The sequence below is a fragment of the Mastigoproctus giganteus genome, chromosome 6, assembly GCF_048544385.1.
Source record: "Mastigoproctus giganteus isolate SK-2022 chromosome 6, ASM4854438v1, whole genome shotgun sequence".
NCBI lineage: Eukaryota > Metazoa > Arthropoda > Arachnida > Uropygi > Thelyphonidae > Mastigoproctus > Mastigoproctus giganteus.
In genome coordinates, this window is record NC_143580.1 from 20,683,913 (window position 1) to 20,705,945 (window position 22,033).

General features: G+C 36.8%; 1 protein-coding gene across 1 annotated transcript; it reads left to right on the forward strand.

The window, feature by feature from the left end:
• Positions 1-1,669: 1,669 nt before the first annotated feature.
• Positions 1,670-20,240, forward strand: LOC150084056 (uncharacterized). The gene is made up of 3 exons (XM_090375874.1): positions 1,670-1,859; positions 14,139-14,435; positions 19,212-20,240. Exons 2-3 carry the CDS (start codon positions 14,219-14,221, stop codon positions 20,036-20,038), a joined length of 1,044 nt encoding a protein of 347 aa, XP_090232000.1. The 5' UTR covers positions 1,670-1,859; positions 14,139-14,218; the 3' UTR covers positions 20,039-20,240.
• Positions 20,241-22,033: the final 1,793 nt, after the last annotated feature.

Consider the following 22,033-nt stretch of genomic DNA (forward strand, 5'->3'; position numbering starts at 1 on the left):
TATTTCTAGGACGTCTACAAATGTCTGCCTCAGGGCCTGAGAGAATAGTTAAATCCAGCAGCGAATGTACCAGCAAGCATTAGAGGAGACTGCTTGATTAAACCATACTAATTACATGAGCACTTCGACACTAAACAAATATCTTGAGATTTTGAAGACAATGTTTCTCGCATTATTATTAGTAAAGTTAGCATTAATAGTGGAAAATGGCACAAGAAAGCAAGTTAATGCAGCATCACCCCTCCCAAAAAAAAAAAAAAAAAAAATATATATATCCGTTGTCGCTAATAATTTTCTTCCCACCCACTTCCACAACACCATATAATTGTCTGTCCTGACGATCAAACACTCTCTGGACAAAATCAAATTTCTGCACATGATATCCTAATAAAAACGCATTTGAAGAGGGGATTCAAGATGAGTAATTATATATTTTCAAAACTGGTAACAGGAAGTTGCGCTTGGATAGCCAGGCCCAAGCCATGACCTATGCGTAAATCGGCTCTGCTTGTTTAAAACACAGCGCTCATGATTGGGTGACAATATTTAAACTTGAAGCACATGGCTTTTACAGTTGTCCATCAGTTCCCTGAACAAAATATTGCATCTATTTTGCAACAGGCAAAAGTGTGTATCCTAGCTGATCGTGTTAATTTCGCTGTGTACCTACCGCACTCCAAACAGGATACGTTGAATTTATTAAAGTTGATGTTCTAAACAACGTTCATTTCGTTTGTTGCTTATCATTACACCAGTGTGGGAGGACGGTTATAATCACCGTCCTCCCACACTGGGTGTGTGACCTGACGCGAGAAATTTTTATGGGCTTTTATAGTACTTTTATATACAATTAATTATACATAAAAGTAATGATGTGATATAAAATTATATATTGTATAGTTTTACATCATAAAACACATATAAAATACATTTTAAATAAATTATTTAAAATTTGGTTAATTTTTACCCACGAGAAGTGAACCCTGCATCCGGATCCGCTTGCTCTCTCAGACACCCATATTCTGACACTGAGCATCCATAAATCCGTCCTTGCGATCACCTAAATATATTTATGAACATGTCCAATTTTAGCCCCCTCTTTTTCTTATTTATTTATTTTTTTGTTACAGATGACGGCTGGCAATCTTGATAATGTACAGCCTCTTTGATATAAATAAACTGAATTTATTATTGTTATCCCCTCCCACTTTACTTTTTTTAGATGCGCTACTGGGCGCTGTTAAATTGGATACTTCAACTGCAACATTGTATAACCATTCTTTTGAATACTATTTTATAAATTCATGTAGTTTCTGCTCTGTTGGCAACTTCCTTTACTAACATAAATCGCTCTGTTTTTTAATAACTTAATACTTATTTGAGTTGTACTTCAAAATTCCCATTTTTTTTTGGTTACTGATTTTTCAATTTTCATTGGTTATGCTGTTTTAACCCTAGAGGTAGACAGTGGAATGTTGATGTCCTCTGACGTCATTTTCTGATGCAATAACCACATAACACATAATGTTCTTCCACATAGTGAAGTAGTGAGCATATATTTTAGTTACTTGCGCCTAATGTTTAATGTTTTTTTCAAAATATATGATGTTTTCATTTAATTGTAATTAAATAATGTTATCTTACGTTTTATCTCTTTACCCATTTGCAGATCCAGCGTGCGGAAGAATATATACCTTGCAGATTTCTTCGAAGCATTACAAGGCAAATACGCCACATTCTCAATGTCTGAAGAAAGAGTGAGGTTAACTATTTTCTCTCTGCGGGTATTGTTATTGACAATGGATTAGCTTTAAAAAGCCGTGCACCGCAAGGTGCTCTTACAAACTATTCAAAATGGCGTAAGTATTTTTCTGTTTTTAAAATCGTATATCTGCTTTATTTTTCTATTGGCGCGTGTTGTGAAAGCGTGAGAAATCTTGCCATTTTCTAACAAAATGTAAGAATGTGAGCTTCGCATTATCGAAACCACGTTTCTCTCGTGGTTCCCACATTGTGAAACTTTACAGACTAATTTACTGTTTACATTAAAAATTACACCTACGTTATAAAAAAATATATTTTTAATATTTTTAGTAAATTTTAAAACATTTAAAATTAAAATGCAATTTTTTTATTTTTCGAATGGTCATAATGCATTTAACGGGGCAACATGGCCGCCAAATTTAAATTTAAATCCCTTCCTCCAGCTTTATGAGTAGGGATTTTGCATATTATGCTAAATTGCGTTTTCGTGATCATGCTTTTGGAATTAGTCTTCTTTTGTTAAGAATCGGAGGGAGGGAAGCGAAATTGTGTACCTGTACAGCTACTTATTTTGCATCCTTCTGATCATTATGCATTCCCACATTTAAAACTACCCTTTAATTATGGAGACAAAATTATAGAGAGATCAAGACCTGCCTCTAAAGGTGAAACTGAGAATCATGAGTTCATTAATTTTTCCAGTTGCCACTTATGGATATGAAGGATGGAATCTGAAGAGTTGGCAGGAAGATAATTGAGGCATTTGAAATGTGTTAACGGGAGGATACTGCGTATTTTTTATTTGGATTGAAGAACAAATTGTATTTCTTACTCAAAGAACAAATGAGTGGGTATTGAATAAAATTGGCAGGCCTAAAATTCTTCATAGCATCAACAAAAGAAAACTCAAGTTTTTTGGTCATATAGTAAGAGGGGAAAACTTTCTGTTGAAGAATATAATGCAAGGAAAAATCGAGGGGCAGAGGGAGACCTGAAACTAGGTGGAAGGATGGGATCGGTGAACTTCTGGGGATGACACTTTGTGATGCTGCTCGTAGAGCACATAATTGATACAGTCGGAGGAGTTTGTTGGTGGCCACAACAGCTCCTCAGGGAGCTATGTGACTGGAAGAAGCCATCTTAAACACAATAAAACATATTAGTGTACAATTGTTTTCATATAAATTAGTACAGTCAGCTCAACAGTTCTCATTTCTTGAAACTGTTCATTGAAAAGTTCATGTTATTCAATGAAATTTTTAACCAACCACGTTGTATAAAATCAAAGTTTAGAAAGAATTCTATCAACATTTTACAGTGACCTTTTCCATTCCTCAGATGTGCAGTGTTAGTGTTTCCTGTCTGCTGTACCCATATAAGAGGGAAGGCCAGTCAAATCTGCCCATGCAGTTGACATTGGTTTTGGAGCAACATTGGCATTATTGTAACTTTGTATTGCTGCAACTTGATCACTGTACTAATTTGAAACGGATGTGTGGGCAAAAAAAAACTTGTAACCTAAAAGAAAATGTAAGAAAAAAGCACAAAAACAGTATAAAATGCAAGAAAAAATTATAAAACCAGAATGAGAGCAGACTGAATGAGGATTATGAGTGGATAAAATAGTCTGCCTCCCCCCCACTGGATGGATGATGGGCAGATGGCCATAGTGGCCCCCCTGCTGCCTATCAAAGCAGACACTATGCTATTGCTAGTTAGACAACGTGGTGTGGGACACTTAACACAGGCCAGCAGGGCTTGCCCAATGTGAGATAGAGCACCAATACAGGTGCTCCAACATAGGGACTTTTTATAATCCTTTATTCCTACCATCTGAGTTGTATATTCTCACTTCCCCAACCTGGTGGCCGTCCGCTTTGCCTGGTGGGTAACTCCACTGTTACCTGTCAACTCCCACCCCAGGGCAGGATGGGCATTCTACCCTCTTCTGTTTGCCCCTTCAACTAGGCAGGTGCCTTTACTACTCTTCCCCCCCTCTTTCTCTCTACAACTTTAACCCCCTCCCACTTTCTGTCTTACCTTACAAAAATCACCTGTGGTTTTTGTGTGAAAACACAGGCCACTAGGCTAAGAGTTTGGTCACAACCCCACACTAATACTATGTGAAAACTCACTAACTTACATAAATCTGGCCTTTACAGAGTTTTTTGTATTCATCACGTTGTGTGAAGTGGAGTTGCTCGTGATGCGTGCTGGGGGAACCCATGGAGCTGCTTTACAACTAACACTATACAATATGTACTAATTGAAATAGCATGACACTAGTTAGGTTAACCTGTAGTCATTATAACCATTTAATTTGGTGTCAATGTAGAAATTTGAATTGGTAAACCAAAAGAATGTCAATTTTCCAATTTTATACTTTACATTTTTTAACATTTACATTTTTATTAACAAGCGGCCCCTAGCTAGAAACTAGCAAATCTGCTATTTACATACATACATATTATATTATATACAGATTCAAAGTCATTAATTAAAATGTCAAAGTGATATGAACATAACATGTCCAGACAATAAATCACATTACATATTAGAACAAGTCAGAATTATGAATTGTAGCACAAGGAACCACAATACATGCACATGGTACAATGAGGCATATGACATGAATAAGACACAAGGAGCCACCGATCTTACAAAGTCGATATGAGATGAAGACAAATAGCAGTATGGTCTGTAACAAGTAACTACATAAATTGTCCAATGAGATTATCCTGTTTACAAAGGATCATGATTATCATCAACTAAAAGGTCAATTACATTACACAGTTTATTTCATCATCTTAAACTGTTACACAGAATTCATGTCAATAGTCTATAAGCCTGCTACTGTTCTTTCCTGTAGTTCAAGCAGCACTGATCTTCTCAGGAATAATTTCTTGGAAAATTTTTGAAAAGCCTGAAAATCTTCTTCAGTCTTAATTAATTGAGCCTCATCGCCCCAGTCAGGTGACCAAGATTAGGATTCAAATAAAAATTCATTTCTGAGATCCGAGTGCTTACTTGTGACAATAATATAAAACATGACTCCATGTCTCCAAAACCATGCAGTGGCACTGCAACCTTTCTGAAACACCCAGCTGATTCAGCTTTGCTAAAAATTAGCATGACCGATTAATAAAAACGGTTTGTAGATTATGCACAAGCCATTTTTCTGGTGGAACACCAACAGAGGGAAAGAACCTAAGAGTTGTTTCACCTTTATTTGAGTTAGCCCATCTAACATATCTAAGATACGCTTGGCCTCGTTAGTAAAGGCATACGATGCAAGAAAGCAAGCTTAAGTAGCATCAGCCAAAAAAAACCCCTCCCACTTCACCCCTCCATTTGTTCCAAATGCCTGTCCAGCTCAGCCTTAAATTTATTTAGGCTATCAACCTCCACAACAAAAGATGGAAGTCTGTTCCACTAATCAACTACCCGCTGGCTAAAGGCAAATTTCTGCACATTGTTCTACAACTGTCTTTCCTCAATTTGAAACTGTGCCTCCTCAGGTTCTTAATCTGAGCCAGAAGAAGATTGTTATCACCATTCAGCTTGCTCAACCCGTTCAAGGCCTTATACACCTCGATCAGATCACCTCACAGGTGCCTAGTGTCCAGGTGCTGCAACTTGCAGAACTTAAGCCTTTCTTCGTAAGAGCACCCCTTTGTTCCTCTCACCAATCTTGTTGCCCTTCTCTGTACTTGTTCTAGCAACTCTTACATCCTTCGTAAAATAAGACCTACAGACCTGTACACAGTACTCTAATTGCTACCCATATGCAGTATTGACAAAAAGCAAATGTTAAACTTCAGTTGCCACTTCTCAGCCCATTTGCCCAACTTATCTAGATTCAGTTGGAGTAGCATACTGTCTTTACTGTCGTTAACAACCCTGCCAACCTTTGTATCATCTGCAAACTTGGACATAAACAAGAACATATTTAATATTCTTAACAGGCTTTAAACATTCGCATCTAATCAGCACGTTAGGTTCTCTATGAACAGATAGGTTCCCCTTTAGCAATAATATTTTTGTTTTTGACCTGGATATTGTTAATTTATGGAAGTCACACCAAGCATTCAAATCTTTTATTATTTCATTAGATCATTGTTCAATTTTTAACTGTGAAGAGCCTTCAACTAAGATTATCGGGTCATCTGCATATGCAATCATATGAACATGACTTCCTTCTGTAACCAATCCTCTAATATCGATTTCCACATTAGTGGCCCAAAAACAGATCCCTACTGACATCCTCGAATAGCAGATCTAGTTACAGAATTTTAACTGTAAAAGATCTTTCCTTAAAATAAGCCACTACAATGCTGTAACGCTGATTTTACGAGGTGAAGCATCAATAACACATTGTCCCAAGCGATATTATCAAAAGCCCCTTCAAAATCAACGAAAATGCCAAGAACATATTTTGCATTTGAATCTCTAATCAATCTAACCGAAGATTTTAAAGCATCCTCTGTACCACGACCAGGGGTAAAGCCATATTGTTTATTTGAGAACCCCAAATTTTATTGTGTATATTGCAATATTTGCTGTGAAAGCATGCGTTCATAGACCTTACCCAAACCCTGAGGAGGAGCAGTTGGAGGATACAAGATTACTATCCTTCCATATTTTGTTCGTAAAGTAGTAATGGACGTTTATAGGCCTAAGTGAATGTTTCAGATTTTATATAAGGACATATGGGAAAAAATAAAACACCGGCACCCCATGTCATGTTAATGTATTTGAAAGAGATGACCAGATATGATTTATCATTTGAATACCAAAATCACAACCTAAAGAAATCAGTTGTTGGGTTTTATACATAGGAATGTGAGGGAACATAATGGTTTGTTTAGGGACATAACATGTTAAACAATAAATAATCTAATGTAACCAAAAGAGGTATACAATGTCGATTTTAGTAAGTCTTCAGGTGTTAAGATGCATGGTTTCTTTTTATATACTTTCCAATTTTCAGACAGCAAGTTTTGGGAAAAGTGCATTCATCACCATATGCCCTTGCATAAAAATTGGAAACTGCTCACTTAGGTTACATCTGCATTCAAGTAACTTAGTCGATTCATCTGCTCCTATGCTCATCTTTGATGACACTCCGATTTCTAGGCAAGATCATATCTCCATTGGGGATTACCCTGACTTCTAATCTCTCTTGGCATAAGCACATTACAAATATTGCTTCTTCTGCATCCAAAAACTGGGTTTTCTCTTTTGCTCTCGGAGTTACTTTTCTTCCAAACAGTTCACTCTGTGCCAGTTGCATATTAGCCTTACCGTGATATATTGTTCTCACATCTGGGGTGGTGCTCCAAAACCTCTCTCAGATTTCTAGATGCCATTTCAAAAGAGGGCAGTTAGGTTAATTAATGAGTCATCTCTAACAGCCTCTCCACTGTCTCATAGACATTCTGTTTCTGCTGCATGCCTTTTCTATAGATACTTCCATGGGCACTTCTTTCGTTTCTTCTGAATGGGCTTCTATAATTCCTGCTCTTTCTTTCAAAGCAGTCCAGACACTTGCCACAATCAGTCGCCATCCTTTTACTGTCCAACTTCTGGATACTGGACAAATGCCAATGCAGTGTTTGTTTTTGGTTATTTGTTTTCTTCTTTGGCTAGTTCAATAAGGTTCAGTAGATGACTAATTCATCTACATCCTTATTCTAGTTTGTGAAAGATTTTTGATGTGAAACATATTTGGTGGCACCTACTAAATTTTTTGGACTGATGTAAAACCGATTGGTAATGAAAATGGAAGACGATGCTAACTCAGTCATTAACGTTGATTTGTATAGTGGGCATGAGCATAAAATGTTACATAGTTTGTAACTTCAGTTCTAGCTGTTCGATTTTAAAAATTTAAACGGTTTTGATTTTTGTCAGATGTTTTTCACATAAAATAAAACTTTTCGTACAGGGTACACATGCATGATTTTTTTTTTTCTGCAGAATAAAGACAAAATCTGACATTTCCTCCAAATGGCTGTTACACTGCAGGAAGCAAGATAAGTAGTTTCAAATTTCATGCACAGTTGAAGTGTGCTAAATTTGAAATAAACTTGAAAGTGGAAGTAACTAATACACTACTCGACAAAATTTAACAGAACATGTAGAAAATGTATAATTCTTGCAGCTTGCAATGAAGTGGGGCAAAATTTGGTATAGTAGTGTACCATAAAATAACAAAATGAGGAGACGGTGAAACTTCGGACAGGTATAATGGATGTTTATCGGGTTGTATCATTGGACATTTATAAGAGTTGTTACCAAACAGGTCATTATTACAGAAGTGAATACAAGATGCTTCAAAATATGGTCACATGACATCAGTACATCGATCCCCTCCAGTGAAACAGGCTTGATATAAGGGTGTATATGATTCTGTGGGAACAAATCTCATTCTTCCACCAGTGCAGACCATAGCTCATCAAGTGACTAAGGAGTTGGCTGTTTGTGTGTAATGCAATGCCCAAGGCATCCCACATGTTTCATTGGATTTAAGTCTTGTGATCGTGCTGGTCACAGCAGTTGTTGGATATCTTCGGTTTCAAGATATTCCTTCACCACTTGAGCTTCATGTGTAGTGGTGTTGTTGTGCATGAAAAGAAAATCTGGGCCAACTGCAACTAACTCCTAAAAAGTTGCACATAGGGTTAGAAGAGCTGTTCTCATACCTCTGCAATTATGGTACCCCTATTGATCCTGTGTATTGGAGATGTGGCTAATCCAACCAAGCAAGCCAAAAAACAGGAATGAAGCAATGTCGTCAAAACCTGTGTTTTTATAGGCATGAATAATTTGCATAATGTTTGAAATTTAATGCACCTAATGGTCTTTCAACACATTCATTGCTTCTGTGGCTTTGGATTTTAGTACAATTGGAGGGTGAACCACCCTACTATCAGAACTTTTCTTCCAGTTTGACGGAAGGAAGAACTGGATATTCTAGTCAAGCAACCTTCACTAGGGACTGATTATTTCAGTGATGTTTCTATTTTATGCGCAAAACTTTTTCTTTTTTTTTAAGTTTCAGCAAATTTTTTTTATTATTTTTTTATTTTATTTTTTTATTGAAACTTAAAATACAATACCAGTGAACCTGTTAGGTGACCTGCCACTATTTTTGAATGAAATGAAATAGAGCTAGAGAGCTCGAAAGCACCATCAGGGATGCAACTGTGCTTGTGAACTCCAAAAGGGGCCATATTTCAGTCTTTACTGAAATATAATCAAATGTCAAATTTTTTGTGCTATGACTATCACCCACCGTATGTAGATTAAATAAGCAAACAAATTTATTTTATTAGGTTATTTTGTTATTCAGGTAGCAGAATTGTACCCTGCCAAAGTATAACTCTAATTTTAGCATTAATTTATCACAAAATGTAAGTTGTTTCTTTTTTACAGTAGTCTTCAATACCTTAAGTTTTGAACAGGAGCTGTTGCTATTTTGAGGTTATACAAGCAATATAAATTGGTAATATAGTCTGACTAAACCTATTTAATAAGAGATTTCTATCTAGGCCTTCTTGGTGGTAGTGTTCTAGTGTAAACAGTACATTTGTGGCTTGATACTGGTGCTTTCATCACCCCTTGGGTACTGTTAAACTTTTGGAGTATATTTTTTAAGACCAGATTCTTCCATTACTGCTACATCCAGATTGATAATGGAATTTTCCAAAATGACATTGCCAGTGTGTACAGGGCAAGGAGGGTTTGAAGAGAGCACACTCCAAATATATTTGATAGTATGAACCAGAGCTGTAATGCTCAATATGTTTTATGTTGATATCAGTATTTCTAAAATAATTTACCTCTTGTTGAGGTAAACTCTTATTTTTTACAAACTCCAAATATATGCACACTTCTGACAGTGCCTAGATTTTAATCAAATTGAGAACCGGTGGGATCATTTTGATGGAAAGATGATTAGAGAGAAAGCATCTGCCAATTGAAAGTAATGCTGTTGATTGACATCATTGCTAGAGAATTTTTTTTCTATAAACAAGTTTTTTTTTTTTTTAATCACTTGGAAGTTTTTTGTAGATAATTCAGAAAGTAATTCTTCAAAGTGTAAAAGCTTGCAGTTTCATACAAGCAGCTCTGCTATTGGAAGATGGTTTTTTTTTTTTATGTGAAACCCCCAAACATCAGAGGTATTAGAACTTGTAGTACTTAGTACTGTGCTTGGGTTGGAGGTTGAGAAGACGAAAGAAGATATTTGTTGACATTAGACTTGAACTTCTGTAGACTAATTTTCAGGAAATACATATGAAGGAAGGTTGTTCCAGAAGACTGCAGTTGATTGAATAAACAAGGAAGATGAAAAGTTGGTTCTGTGAGTTTGGAATTGGACATAAATGTGTGTTGCTGGTGGCAGCATGTGTTTGGACTCTTTTGAAAGAGAGTGGGAATTATAGAAGCCAATTCAGAAGAACAGTGCTTATGAAAGTATCTGTAGAAAAGGCATGCAGCAGAAACAGTACATCTATGAGACAGCGAGTGGAGAGACTCTGTTAGAGATGAGTCATTAATTAACCTAACTGCCCTCTTCTGGATGGAATCTAGAAGCCTCAGAAGTTTTGGGGGCACCGCTCCAGATGTGGGAACAATATTCTACGGTAGGGCAGATTTTTGATTTGTACAGAGTGAACAGCTGTTTGGAAGAAAACTGGAAGTAACACTGAAAGCGAAAGAAAACAAATTTTTTTTTTTTTTTTTGGTTTGTTTTTTTTTTAGATGCAGAGGAAGCAATATTCGTAATGTGTTTGTGCCAAGAGAGATTAGAAGTCAGGGTGATCCCCAAAAGAGATATCATATTGCTTAGAAATTGGAATGTTACCAAAGATAAGCATAGGAGCAGAAGAATCCTTTTTGCGAGATATAAGACAAGACTGAGTTGTCTTTGCCCCACTGGAGATCGGCATTTAAGGAATTGGTAGTGGATATTTGAGCAAGTTTAAGCTGATTGAGCAGTACAAAGTTTCTCAAACTGGAAAGTGGAATGCAATGTGCTATCATCAATAAAACTATGGATAGGATTTCCAGTCAATGGAAGGTTATTAATATACAAGAGGAAAAGAGTGGGGGGAAAAAACTGAACCTTGGGGGACACCAGCGTTCAGTGGAGAAGTTAAAGATAGTCATCACCCTCAGTGAGTGGTCAGAGAGAAAACTGGATAACCAATTACAAAAAAACAGTTGGCAAGCCATAAGATGAAAGCTGGTTTAGAAGGCCTTTATGCCAAACATGATCGAAAACCTTTGAGATGTCAAGAGCAACTGCTTGTTTCCCCGAAATTTTCCATTGAATTTGTCCATAAATGGGTAACATAAGCCAGAATATTACCAGTGGATCGACACTGACTGAATCCATACTGGCGATCGTTGATCAGATGGAAGGTTTCTATATAGTTTAAGAGTTGGTGGTTAATTGATTTCTCCATTACTTTAGAAAGAGTAGAAGTAATTGCAGTGGGACGACAATTGGATGGGAGGGATTTGTCACCCTTTTTTAGGAACTGGCTGGATATGAGCAAATTTCCAAGGAGAAGGAAAAACACCTTTGGAATAAGAAAGTGAAAAAAAGGCAGAAAAGAACAGGAGTAAGTTAAGGACAACAGGTTTTGAGAACAAGTGGAGAAATACCATCAGGACCTGCAGCTTTCTTAGTATCAAGATTTTTCAGATTCCTTCTGACATCCTTTTGCGGGAAAAGCACAGGAGGCATTTTATTGAGAGTGTTGGGAATGGTGGGAGGTGTTTTATCAAGATCATTAATACATGAGTTGGAAGAAAAATGGGATGCTAGCAGGTCAGTTTTATCCTTGGCTGAAGTGACAATAGAACCATCTGGTTTTTACAGGGGTGGGAGCAGAGATGGGCAAAAGTTGCAGCCAATAGCTTTGGCAAGAGACCAGAATGCTCGGCTACCATTAGGGCAAGAAGCAAATTTTCTACTCTTAATCTGTTCAAAATCTAGTTTGGACTGATTAATAACTGCTTTACAATTATTGCGAGCTCTGGTGTAGGCAGAAAATAAAACTGAAGAATTGGAAACAAGCCAATTATGATATGCAACATTCTTCTCTTGAATAGCTTTAGCACACATTTATTGGAAAACCAAGGTTTACATAGAGGATGAGATTTTAAAGTGGAGTGTGGAATAAAGGATTTCATTCCTACAAGAATAATTTCACTGCCACGATCTGAGCAAACGTCGACATCAGTAGTTTTGAAACTGACCAAGGAAAAGAAAAGAAGTCTTGCAGATCTCGCAGGAAAAAAAATCTCTTAGGTTGATTTAAGGCAGTGGCTTGCATTGAGTGCTTTGTTCTTATGCATACACAAATAGTTTTAAGAGCAAGTCTGAAGCATCTTTAATACTGTTTATAGGTAATAAATTAACCATTAATTACAAAGTGATTTTGCCAGGTGCTTCCATTCAGTGGGGTCCAGAGCAGTTTACAGTTAATCATTTTGACATTGAATACAATCGTTAACTCTATTTAACAGTCATGTGGGCTTGAACCTTGGTCTACTCAAATGTGTATGTGTAGTACACTCTTGCTTGACCATTTGGGTATGTTGGGCAGCTCATATTTGATTCACCTTAAATCATACTTGTAATAGTTTTTCATTGTTAATTATAACGTTTGGACAAAGGGTTAAAGTTGTGCCTAGGCTCCCAGAATGGCTGAATCTGCTGTTGGGTGGATCCTGTGTGCTTTGTGCACCCACTGTAAGGTTGCTATGGAATAAAAAAAAAAAAAAAAAAAAAAACTCCTTGTTATTAATACCATAATGGGCGAAATGAAAACTGTGCTGTGTTGATGTTTGGATTCGATACCCGAGCCAACCAGTATCTTCCCTGTATGCAAATTAAGATTATAGGATAACTTAAATTTGGCGATATTTAAGATAACTTAAATATCATCAAATTTAAATTATCCTTGTTTTATGTTATGAAAAATGGGGTTAATCTGAGAATGCACTTTCAGACTGGAAAGCCAGGCAGAGATGAGCTGGAAGCCCAACACTTAGGATACAACAGCTGCCATCCTTTGAAATGGATTGAACCGGAAGCATAGTCCAATATCAATATATAAAGGTCCTAAGGCTTCCATAGTTAAGTTGTCAGGAGCGGGTATGCAGTAGAACACGCTCTTTGAGTAAACTGGGGTTTGAGCCTCTGACTACTAAATACAGTCGATCTGCCAACCCGCACTGGACTAGTGTGGCAGATTATGGTCCATTTCCCACAACATGAATTGTTGTGGGATGTGGCTTCCATCCTGCAGTGGGTTGATAATGGCTACAGTTTTACATCTGAGTGGTAAGTCGTGTAGAGACAGCTGAGTGAGGCTGGAAATTCTCTGAGCTGGGTAGACAGGCAACAAGGAAGGCCCATGGCATCCTTTATACAATTTATTTATCAAACATTTGCTTTTAGAGATAGGGAGGTTGTAATCACACTTTAAAAGCCTATTACAAGATCACATTGGAATACTGTGTTCAAGCATGTAGGCTGCACAACCTCCATTCTAAACATGCTAAAAAACTGTACCCTGTATGCATGAAAGATGTTTTATTTTATGTGAAAACATCTTTGATCAAAATCAGAACTGTTTAAATTTTTAAAATCGAACAACTAGAACTGGAGGGAGGGAGGGAGGGAGAGAGAGAGAGAGAGAGAGAGAGAGAGAGAGAGAGAGAGAGAGAGAGAGAGAGAGAGAGAGATCTGTCAACAAAAAACCCCCTTCAATTTTAAAACTGCCCATGCCCCTCCCTTATCCTCTTGATTTCTATCTTTATTGGGACCCCAAATTAAAAATTATTGTTCTTACTAATTAAACAATAATTGACAACTGTTTTTAGTTCCTTTCACTTGTAGATTTTAAAATCTATCTGCATTATATAATTGCTTATCTTGTCATTCTAGAAAATACTAGAGGGGAAAAGTCACAACTTGCCTCTAAGAATTACTGTGACAGATGAGTATCTTCAAGATCATGGCACACGTAATGAATATAAAATTCATTCTCATGGACTCTTGAAGTCTGTAGGCCATTCCTTTTTTAAGTTTTTACATTTCCTGTATTCTTAGTCCACCAAAAAATACAGGGAAGGTGCAGGGTCATAACATATTTCTGCTTGAAATTAACTTTTTCAATTGACTGAATGCTCAGAGTTGGCCAATGTTAAAATTTTACATTTGATCATTTTCTTCTGGTAGGTGTAATTAGTTTAGATAAGAGATATCAGCAAAATTGTAGTTACTCTTTTGTTCTTAGTCTATAAAATATTCAATAAAATTTAACTGATGGGCAACAAATTATTTTCAGGTTTTCCCAAGTTTTTTTCTCTACTCTTCCTGCCATTCCTTTGGCTGTTTTACACCAAGAATTTACAGGCTTCAGCAGAGATGACCATGGCAAATGTACCAGATCTTCTGGTTTCAGGGAGTTGGGGCTTGGATCCCATCCCTTCCATTTATAATGAAATTGGAGTAAGAGAAGATGCATTAGATCTTGGAGCATTCCATTATGATGGGCAATCATGGAAGGTGGAGTTGCCCAAAACTCCAGAATCCATTGATGAAAAGACAGACGGTGAAAATGAAGGTGCTCTAACAACCTTTGGTAAGTGTAAATCATCAGATTTCTTTTAGTTTAAATATAAGCAATTTGTCAGACAACAAAAGTTTTATTTGAAGGTATTTTAATTAGGCTTGATGAGCAAGTAGAGCATAACCTCATTTTGTACATAATGAGCAAACTAAATTTATTTAATTCATGAGCTCATCATGGAGGCACTTGCAATGCTTTGGCATTACATTACTCTAAATAATAAACACTGCTCCAATGAACTAACCATTAGCCATATTTGTGCTCATTAGTGGCTTAGTAGGCACTCTGAAGACTTGAACAGCCCACTGATGCTAACCACGATATGAGATGGCATAGCAGTTAAACTCTGCTAAATTTAGGGGGAAAGCTTCAAGCCACTGGAGCCACCCTCTTCATAACTTCATACATAGCACATTGAAGGTGTATTTTAGACTAGTGCAATACTGAGACAGCTTATGAAGTGTGCCTCCGCAACAATGAAGTTAATCCATTGACCATCTAGCTGGCACATACCTAAAGTCATTCTATCTGTTGCGTGTGAGCCTTCCTTGATACTATGGAAATGTTTGGAATAAAAGCAATAAATGATTTTAAAATTCAGCACTTCTTAATGTATTCATTATCTGGACAGTATAGTGAATACAAGAAAATAAATTTTTAATAATGATTTTATTAAATGACATTTAAACTAAGATTTAAAAATCATAAACTAGATATTCTCATAAACATAAATGCACACAGATATCCTGTGGAATATCTTTTAAGTATATATGGCAAAAAATCTGTTTTTAGACTTATTTTTAAAGTTTTTAAAATAAAAGTACAAGAATAAAAACTTTCAAATAAGTCTTTAAGTTTTTTAATATGTGCTTTTAAAATATTTATAAAAATTTAAAAAAATTTTAAATCAAAGAATTAGGTTCCAATTTGATTCCACCACTTTCCTGTGTTTGATTGAATTTCCATAGTCAAGCATATATTGTATGCTGATGTAATAATAAAAGTTTTTATTATTTTAGTTTAGTGTTGTGGACAATACCGATGACCACATATGGAATTGAAATGCTAATGCATTTGGAAATTGCATGATATCAGTAGCTCATTAGTGACTGCTGTAATTGGCATGCCAAGCTGTGCTAGCTGAACACTATACTAAAAATAGCAAGAGGACTTATTAAAATAAGAATTTCACTAATAACAGCTAACAAAACACTGACCAAAAGTGTTTTGGTCCAAAAGTACTGGCAAATTATAATCCAATTAACATGCTTTAAACTGCAAGTGACATGTATGAAATCAAAAAAATTAATACATCTATGTCCCTCGAGAAGTAATTTTTTCCAACCTATGATTTTCAATTTTATTACAAACATAAGGCCTTTCTCCAAAAATGCTACTATTACATGAACTGGTGCATAGGGTATGCAGAATGCCTAAAACTGAATTTGATTTTTTAGACTTGCTTCTCAATTCCAACAAATTTGGGGATGCCGATAAAAAGTCAAAACTATAGTAAAGGAAAATTTAAAATTCGTGCTTGCATCACCTTGATGGCAATACAATTTTTTATTTTTTTGTATTTCGCATGTTGCTTGTTTGTTTGTTATTTGGTTTTTAGGAGCATTAGCAACTAAGGCCATATTGCTCCGGGATATGCGGTGGTCATTCCCTGAATGACCTTTCCGCATCCTCTGTATTTGGTGGTGACGGGCTCGAACCCCGGTCTAATCAAGAAGCATGTGCTACGCACTGCTGCTCCTTCCCACCTGGCTACGGAGGCGCCCTTGTATTTTGCATGTGCAATCACTGCATTAAGTAACAGACCCAGTGTTTTCACTGCATTGAGAAAACTGGGTTTTGTCTTGAATTTACTTGTTTAACCCAGTTGGAAGTGCAGGCATTTTTCAAAACTAGAAGCACAGGGAAAGTACCCCCCCCTCCTGTGGGGGAAAAATATTTATTATTTTATTTTATTTATTTATTTATTTTAAATTGGCATCTGTCAGGTGCCATATTAGCAGTGGAAGGTTAACAAGGTTCCAAAACTGGTGAGTGTAGTATTTTATTTCTTCAGACGATGATTTTAATTTGAAGGCCAGTTGTGATTGTAGAACCAGGTTTAAAGAGTTTTTTTTTTTAAATTAATCTGAGCTAATGTCTTTTTAGTCATCAAAGTTTGTTTAAATAAATATGGGCATAAATGTATGTATAAAATATAGGTTTAACACAAAAACATGTTTATGCACAGTCACTTCTATAAAAAAAAAAAAAAAAAGTAAGCTAAGTTTATATAAACTGCATTCTTACTATAAGATCTCATATTGTGAAATCCTACAGTTTCCTGGTCTTGCACTTCAAATAAGTAACACTTCCCAGAAAGAGAGGACTACCTATACAAAATATTAAGAATGCTATTTTTGCAGACTGTTTGCTTTCTTATTGAATTGACTGTATTGTAAGCATAATTGGTTTTTTAGATTTTTATTTAAAAATGAAGTGATTATATTTCATATTTTTGAATGATTTTACTGATCTGATGAAAAAATTTAATGAAAATTATACTTCATCTGCAACACAAGTCAACCTTTAGGAAAACAATGGAGAAAAACAGTGGTTTAACTTTAATCATCAGAGCATTTTAGAGATATGAGGGGACAGTCAAGAAATTATCTACCTAAGGTTACTTCCCATAGTTATATTTCAGTGATTCACAATTTATCATGTTCCTACCTACCTATCTCATACTAATTTTGATCCCACTATATTTTTAGGTTGTGCTGCTGTAACAGAAAGAAGGAAGACACCTTTATCGAATTATGGATTTGCTGAAATTGGACTCATTAAGTCAAGTTTCTCTCCAAAGAAGGAAATGGGCTGTGTTTGGCAACAGGGCACCTTCAGAGTATCAGGTGAAATTCTGGTCAAAACAGTTCAAGTGGGGAGAGTCCATTGAAGATGATCCAGAAGGCCTGTGATAGTGACCACTCTGGAAATGTGCCAAGGTATGGAAGCCCTTGTGCTGAATAACAGAAGTTTAAAGGTGTCTCAAATCTCTAGGGATTGACATATCTTAGAGAACAGTTATAACCATCCTCCCTGAACATTTTGGGATAACTACTGTCAGTGAAAGGTGGGTCCCCAGATTTCTGACCCCCGTGCAGAAGAAATTCAGAGTGTAGTGTTGAGGAGAATTTAGAGTTTTTATGGAAAGGATCCTGAAACTTTCTCCAGAATTGTGTGATGAAGCAACGATCAATGCAATGGAAGCACAAAGGTTCTCCCCCACCCAAAACATTTCGGACAACCTTCGGCTGACAAAATTATGACGACCATTTTTTGGGATGCTGAGTGAATTTTGTACATTTACTACTTGGAACACAAGCAGACAGTCACTGGGGAGTCATGTGCATCCCTACTGTACAACCTAAGGGATGTCATAAAAGAAAAATGCTGTGGAAAACTTTTCAGGGGCGTGCTGCTTTGAGAGACTGAATTTCAGGACTTAACCCATACACCTTACAGACCGGATATTTATATAAGTCCGGATCTGTTCTCCAATGGCTTTACTGTTTTGACACCCCAAGAAAAATGTACATGGACATCACTTTGCAGATATTAATGAACTGAAGTCTGCTGTTTCTGCATTCTTTGATGGACAGGACAAAATTTTATTTGTCTGGTATTTCCTCATTGCCAACAAAATGGAATAAATGTATTGAAGTTCAGGGGAGTTACACTGGGGGGGGGGAAGATTTTTGCTTCTATCTCATTTCCTTCATAAATAGGTAGATAATTTATTGAATGCCCCTCATAGCATGTAAAAGCATTCCTTTCCAAAAGGATATTTATATAAGTTGCAAAAGGTCAGGACATATTTACAAAGTATTCAATTATTGAAGTTTTGGTTTTTTTTTTAAATTGTGACCCCCCTTCCCCCTCTGGTTATAGTGTTTGGTGCATATAAGCATTCAGTGGTACCCCAAGTGCTGTGCTGTAATGCATAGTGTTGTGGCACTGCACCCAGCTGCCAGAATATATACAGGTAGTCATTCTCAAGCAGTCAGTATACAAATGGTATAAAAGAAAAGGCATGTAAAGTGAACAGCTTGATTCTGTCACTGATTTAGCCCTGGGTTATTAGTGTCAACGATTTGTTTGTTTGTAGCTTAGTACGTTTTGTTTTGCTTGCATAGAAGTTCATTATTTACAATGAATACACTTTCAATAAAATATTAGTTTTGTTTTGATTTTTGTGACTTGGCCCAAAAGTAAGTGTTTGCTTTTAGCTATGAATTGCTGTTTTACTGTTCAAACATTATTTTCGGATTGTTATTTTTGAACATTCCAAAAATCACAGCACGTTGAATACTCTCTCTCAAATGCAGGTGCCAGCAACCGTATTAACCTGTCCTGGGGTATTGCCCTTCTTACTATTATTAATATCTGAATAAAAGAATTTTTTGTACATTATGACCAGTTTACTAATAAGCAGTTTGTACAATTTAAATCTTGACTTCAATTTTGTGCTCATATTATAGTACTTTATTAATGTTATATTTAGTGATGATATTTAAATGATAACTCAGACTGTTTTGGGGTAATTTAGTTTTCAGTTAATTCCATGTCTCCATGGTAAACTGACATGTGGCCTGTCTTGTACATATGGTAGTAATGTTAATGGAATGCTTATATAAGTTCATATATTCTGTTTATCATAATGTATGATGACAAGGTGATTGTTGTATTACTAATCTTTTTTTTTTTTTTTTCCTCCAACTTTCTTTCAAGGTTCCATTACTGACTGGGTGGATGAAACAATGGGCATGTCCATCCTGGATTCAGTAGAGGGTTGGTTTGATTCCCTGGATGACCATTCAGCAATAGATGGGGATGCAACTGCTCTCTTAAATTCCATGATGGACATAGACCCCACCTTATTGGATTCTTCACTATACATTTTACCTGAGAATTCATTAAACAGCACAACTGTGAAATTGGAATCATCAAGTTCTCCAGATGAAAACATTTCAAAAATGCTTTTGAATAATTTGTCACCACCTGATTCACCTACTGAGTTATCAACTCCTTCTACACCTGCAAGTGGTGTAACTGATACTGATTGTGATCCTTTGTCTGTTAATATTAGCTCACCAGATTACACTAATTCATATACTGAATCAGAAACCATTGTGCTGCCTAATGAATCATCACCAATATTTATTGAAGTACATCCAGAGTTCATTACAGATTCAGCAAATGAAACCAAAGAAAATATTATTCTATGCTTTCAGCCACTTGAATTTCCAGAGAAATCAGAGTCTTCTCTGCTGCAATCTGTAAAATTGAAAACCAAATCGGTTTCCTGTTCTAAACCTAAAAAACCAAAGAGATTAAAGGAATCTAAACGAGAAAGAAAAAAGGTGCAGAATAAAGAAGCTGCTGCACGATACAGATTAAAGAAGAGGACAGAAGAGCAAGCACTCCAAGGTGAGGTTGATGGTATGCTAGGTGAGAACAGGAAACTGAAAAAGAAAGTTCAGCAGCTCAGTAGTGAGATATCTTACTTGAAAAAATTAATGAGAGAACTGTTTAAGACAAAAGGCATTCTTAAGTAATAAGCACAATATTTCTGTTACTGTTTTTAGATTAATGTAGTAGAGCTGCTGGATTCGGTACTTTTTAGTAAAAGTAATTTTGGCATCGTTTGTCGTTCTTCATCTTTATATGATTATTAATATATATATATATATCTGTGCATTGTTTATTAATTATGTAATGTACATACTGCACTTTGGTTAATAAAAGGTGTTGCACATATCACAGAATTGTTAGTCCATTACTGGATGGTTTTACAAATGTAATAATTTAAAATTCACTTCATTAACATTACCCCAGGCTAATGAAAAATGTCTCTTTTGTTGTTCTGTTTCAGGTTGTATGTGATGCTTCAGCAGACGTGACGATTTCCACAACACTTGTGGTCGTGCAGGGTTGAAAATTGTTCCAAAAAAACTAAAATCTGTTATAGTATAGCTCTCTGTCTGTCTGTGTAAACATGAAGGTATATTTATACAGGGTGTCTTAAAAATATTGGTACAAACGTTTGGGGGAGGTAGGTAACATCTAAAGGAATGTGAATCGCATAGGAACCCATAACTGGAAATGTCATGGGAAAGTAGTAGCAGAGGCACAAGAAGCAGAAATGACACAAGGAAGTAATTAGTGGCAAACATTTATTTGACATAATATTAACAATGGAGTACGAGATGGATGCATTTCATGATGTTACAACAGATGCTCGAAAGTTCTACCATGAGACGCGATGCACGCGTGACACCGACGCAGCATGGATTGGCGGACGTGGTTGAACACACCTGGAGTTTTTGACAGTAGAAGCATAGACGAGTCTTGCCACGAGATCCATTTCCATCTCCACAGGCGATTCATACATGATAGATTTGAGGGCCCCACGCAGAAAGAAATCAAGGCTCAATAAATCAGGTGAGCATGGGGGCCAGGCAACGGGTCCACCATGGCCAATCCATCGACGCCCAAAATGCCTGTTCAAATGGTCACAAACACCTTCCATAATGGGCAGGCGCCCCGTCATGTTGAAACCAAATGTTGCGTCTCACATTTGCTGGAACATTGTCAAGTAACCCTGGTAGAACTTGTTCAAGAAAGATCCGATGTTTAGTGGAGTTCATACTGGATGGTAACAGGTATGGGCCGACTAAGCAGTCACCGACCATACCTGCCCACACATTGCGAAGCGATATTGTGCCGCATGGGGCCGTGCACACTGTGGGTTGTCGTGAGCCCACACATGAGCATTGTGCTGATTGAATAAGCCTTCCCGAGTGAAATAAGCCTCATCCATGACCAAAATATAGGCTGGAAAATTCGTCTTGAATGTTTTCTTGGAGAAACCACTGCAAAAAAGCCACACATGCAGGATGATCTTGGGGGGGGGAGGACAGTAACTGAACCCTTTGGAGATGAAAGGGGTGTAAAGAATCGTGCCAGCCACGCTGTACACTGCAACGAGACACTCTTAAGGCAGAGGCAACAGCATGTGCTGGTAGTAGGATTATTCAAAACACTTTCTTCCACGGCGGGAGTTAGTGTTGAACGTGGTCTGCCCGCACTACTCCTGTTACCTCTAAATGACCCATAATCGCACAAATTTTGATGCACATGCGCAAACAAACGATGGTCCGGTACATGTCTGTCTGGGAAGCGTTCTCCATAAATTCGTTGAGGTGCCGGTCCATTGCACTCTGCTAATTCATACACTAGGTGCATGTCTGCCAGCTCACAGTTCGTATATCGATGCATACTCTTTGTGCAGCGACTACTGCTTGAATGAGTGAACCAGGAATTTTCCCTCTCGCGAACTGATGAACAGTGCCGTGTACCGGCTTACGGTGACGTTTGCAGTTATGGGTTCCTGTGCGATTCACATTCCATTAGATGTTACCTACTTCCCCTAAATGTTCATACCAATATTTTTGAGACACCCTGTATATCTGAATTACAGAATTTAGGCTTTTGTAAGGCAAAATTAGAAACACATGGCATATACTAGAAAAATTAAATCAGTTTGGAAA

Excerpts from the sequence above, each read along its gene's own strand:
- LOC150084056 (XM_090375874.1), top strand. The coding sequence starts at position 14,219 with ATGACCATGGCAAATGTACCAGATCTTCTGGTTTCAGGGAGTTGGGGC. Across the intron at positions 14,436-19,211 it reads AGGTGCTCTAACAACCTTTG|GTTCCATTACTGACTGGGTG; the intron begins GTAAGTGTAAAT and ends CTTTCTTTCAAG.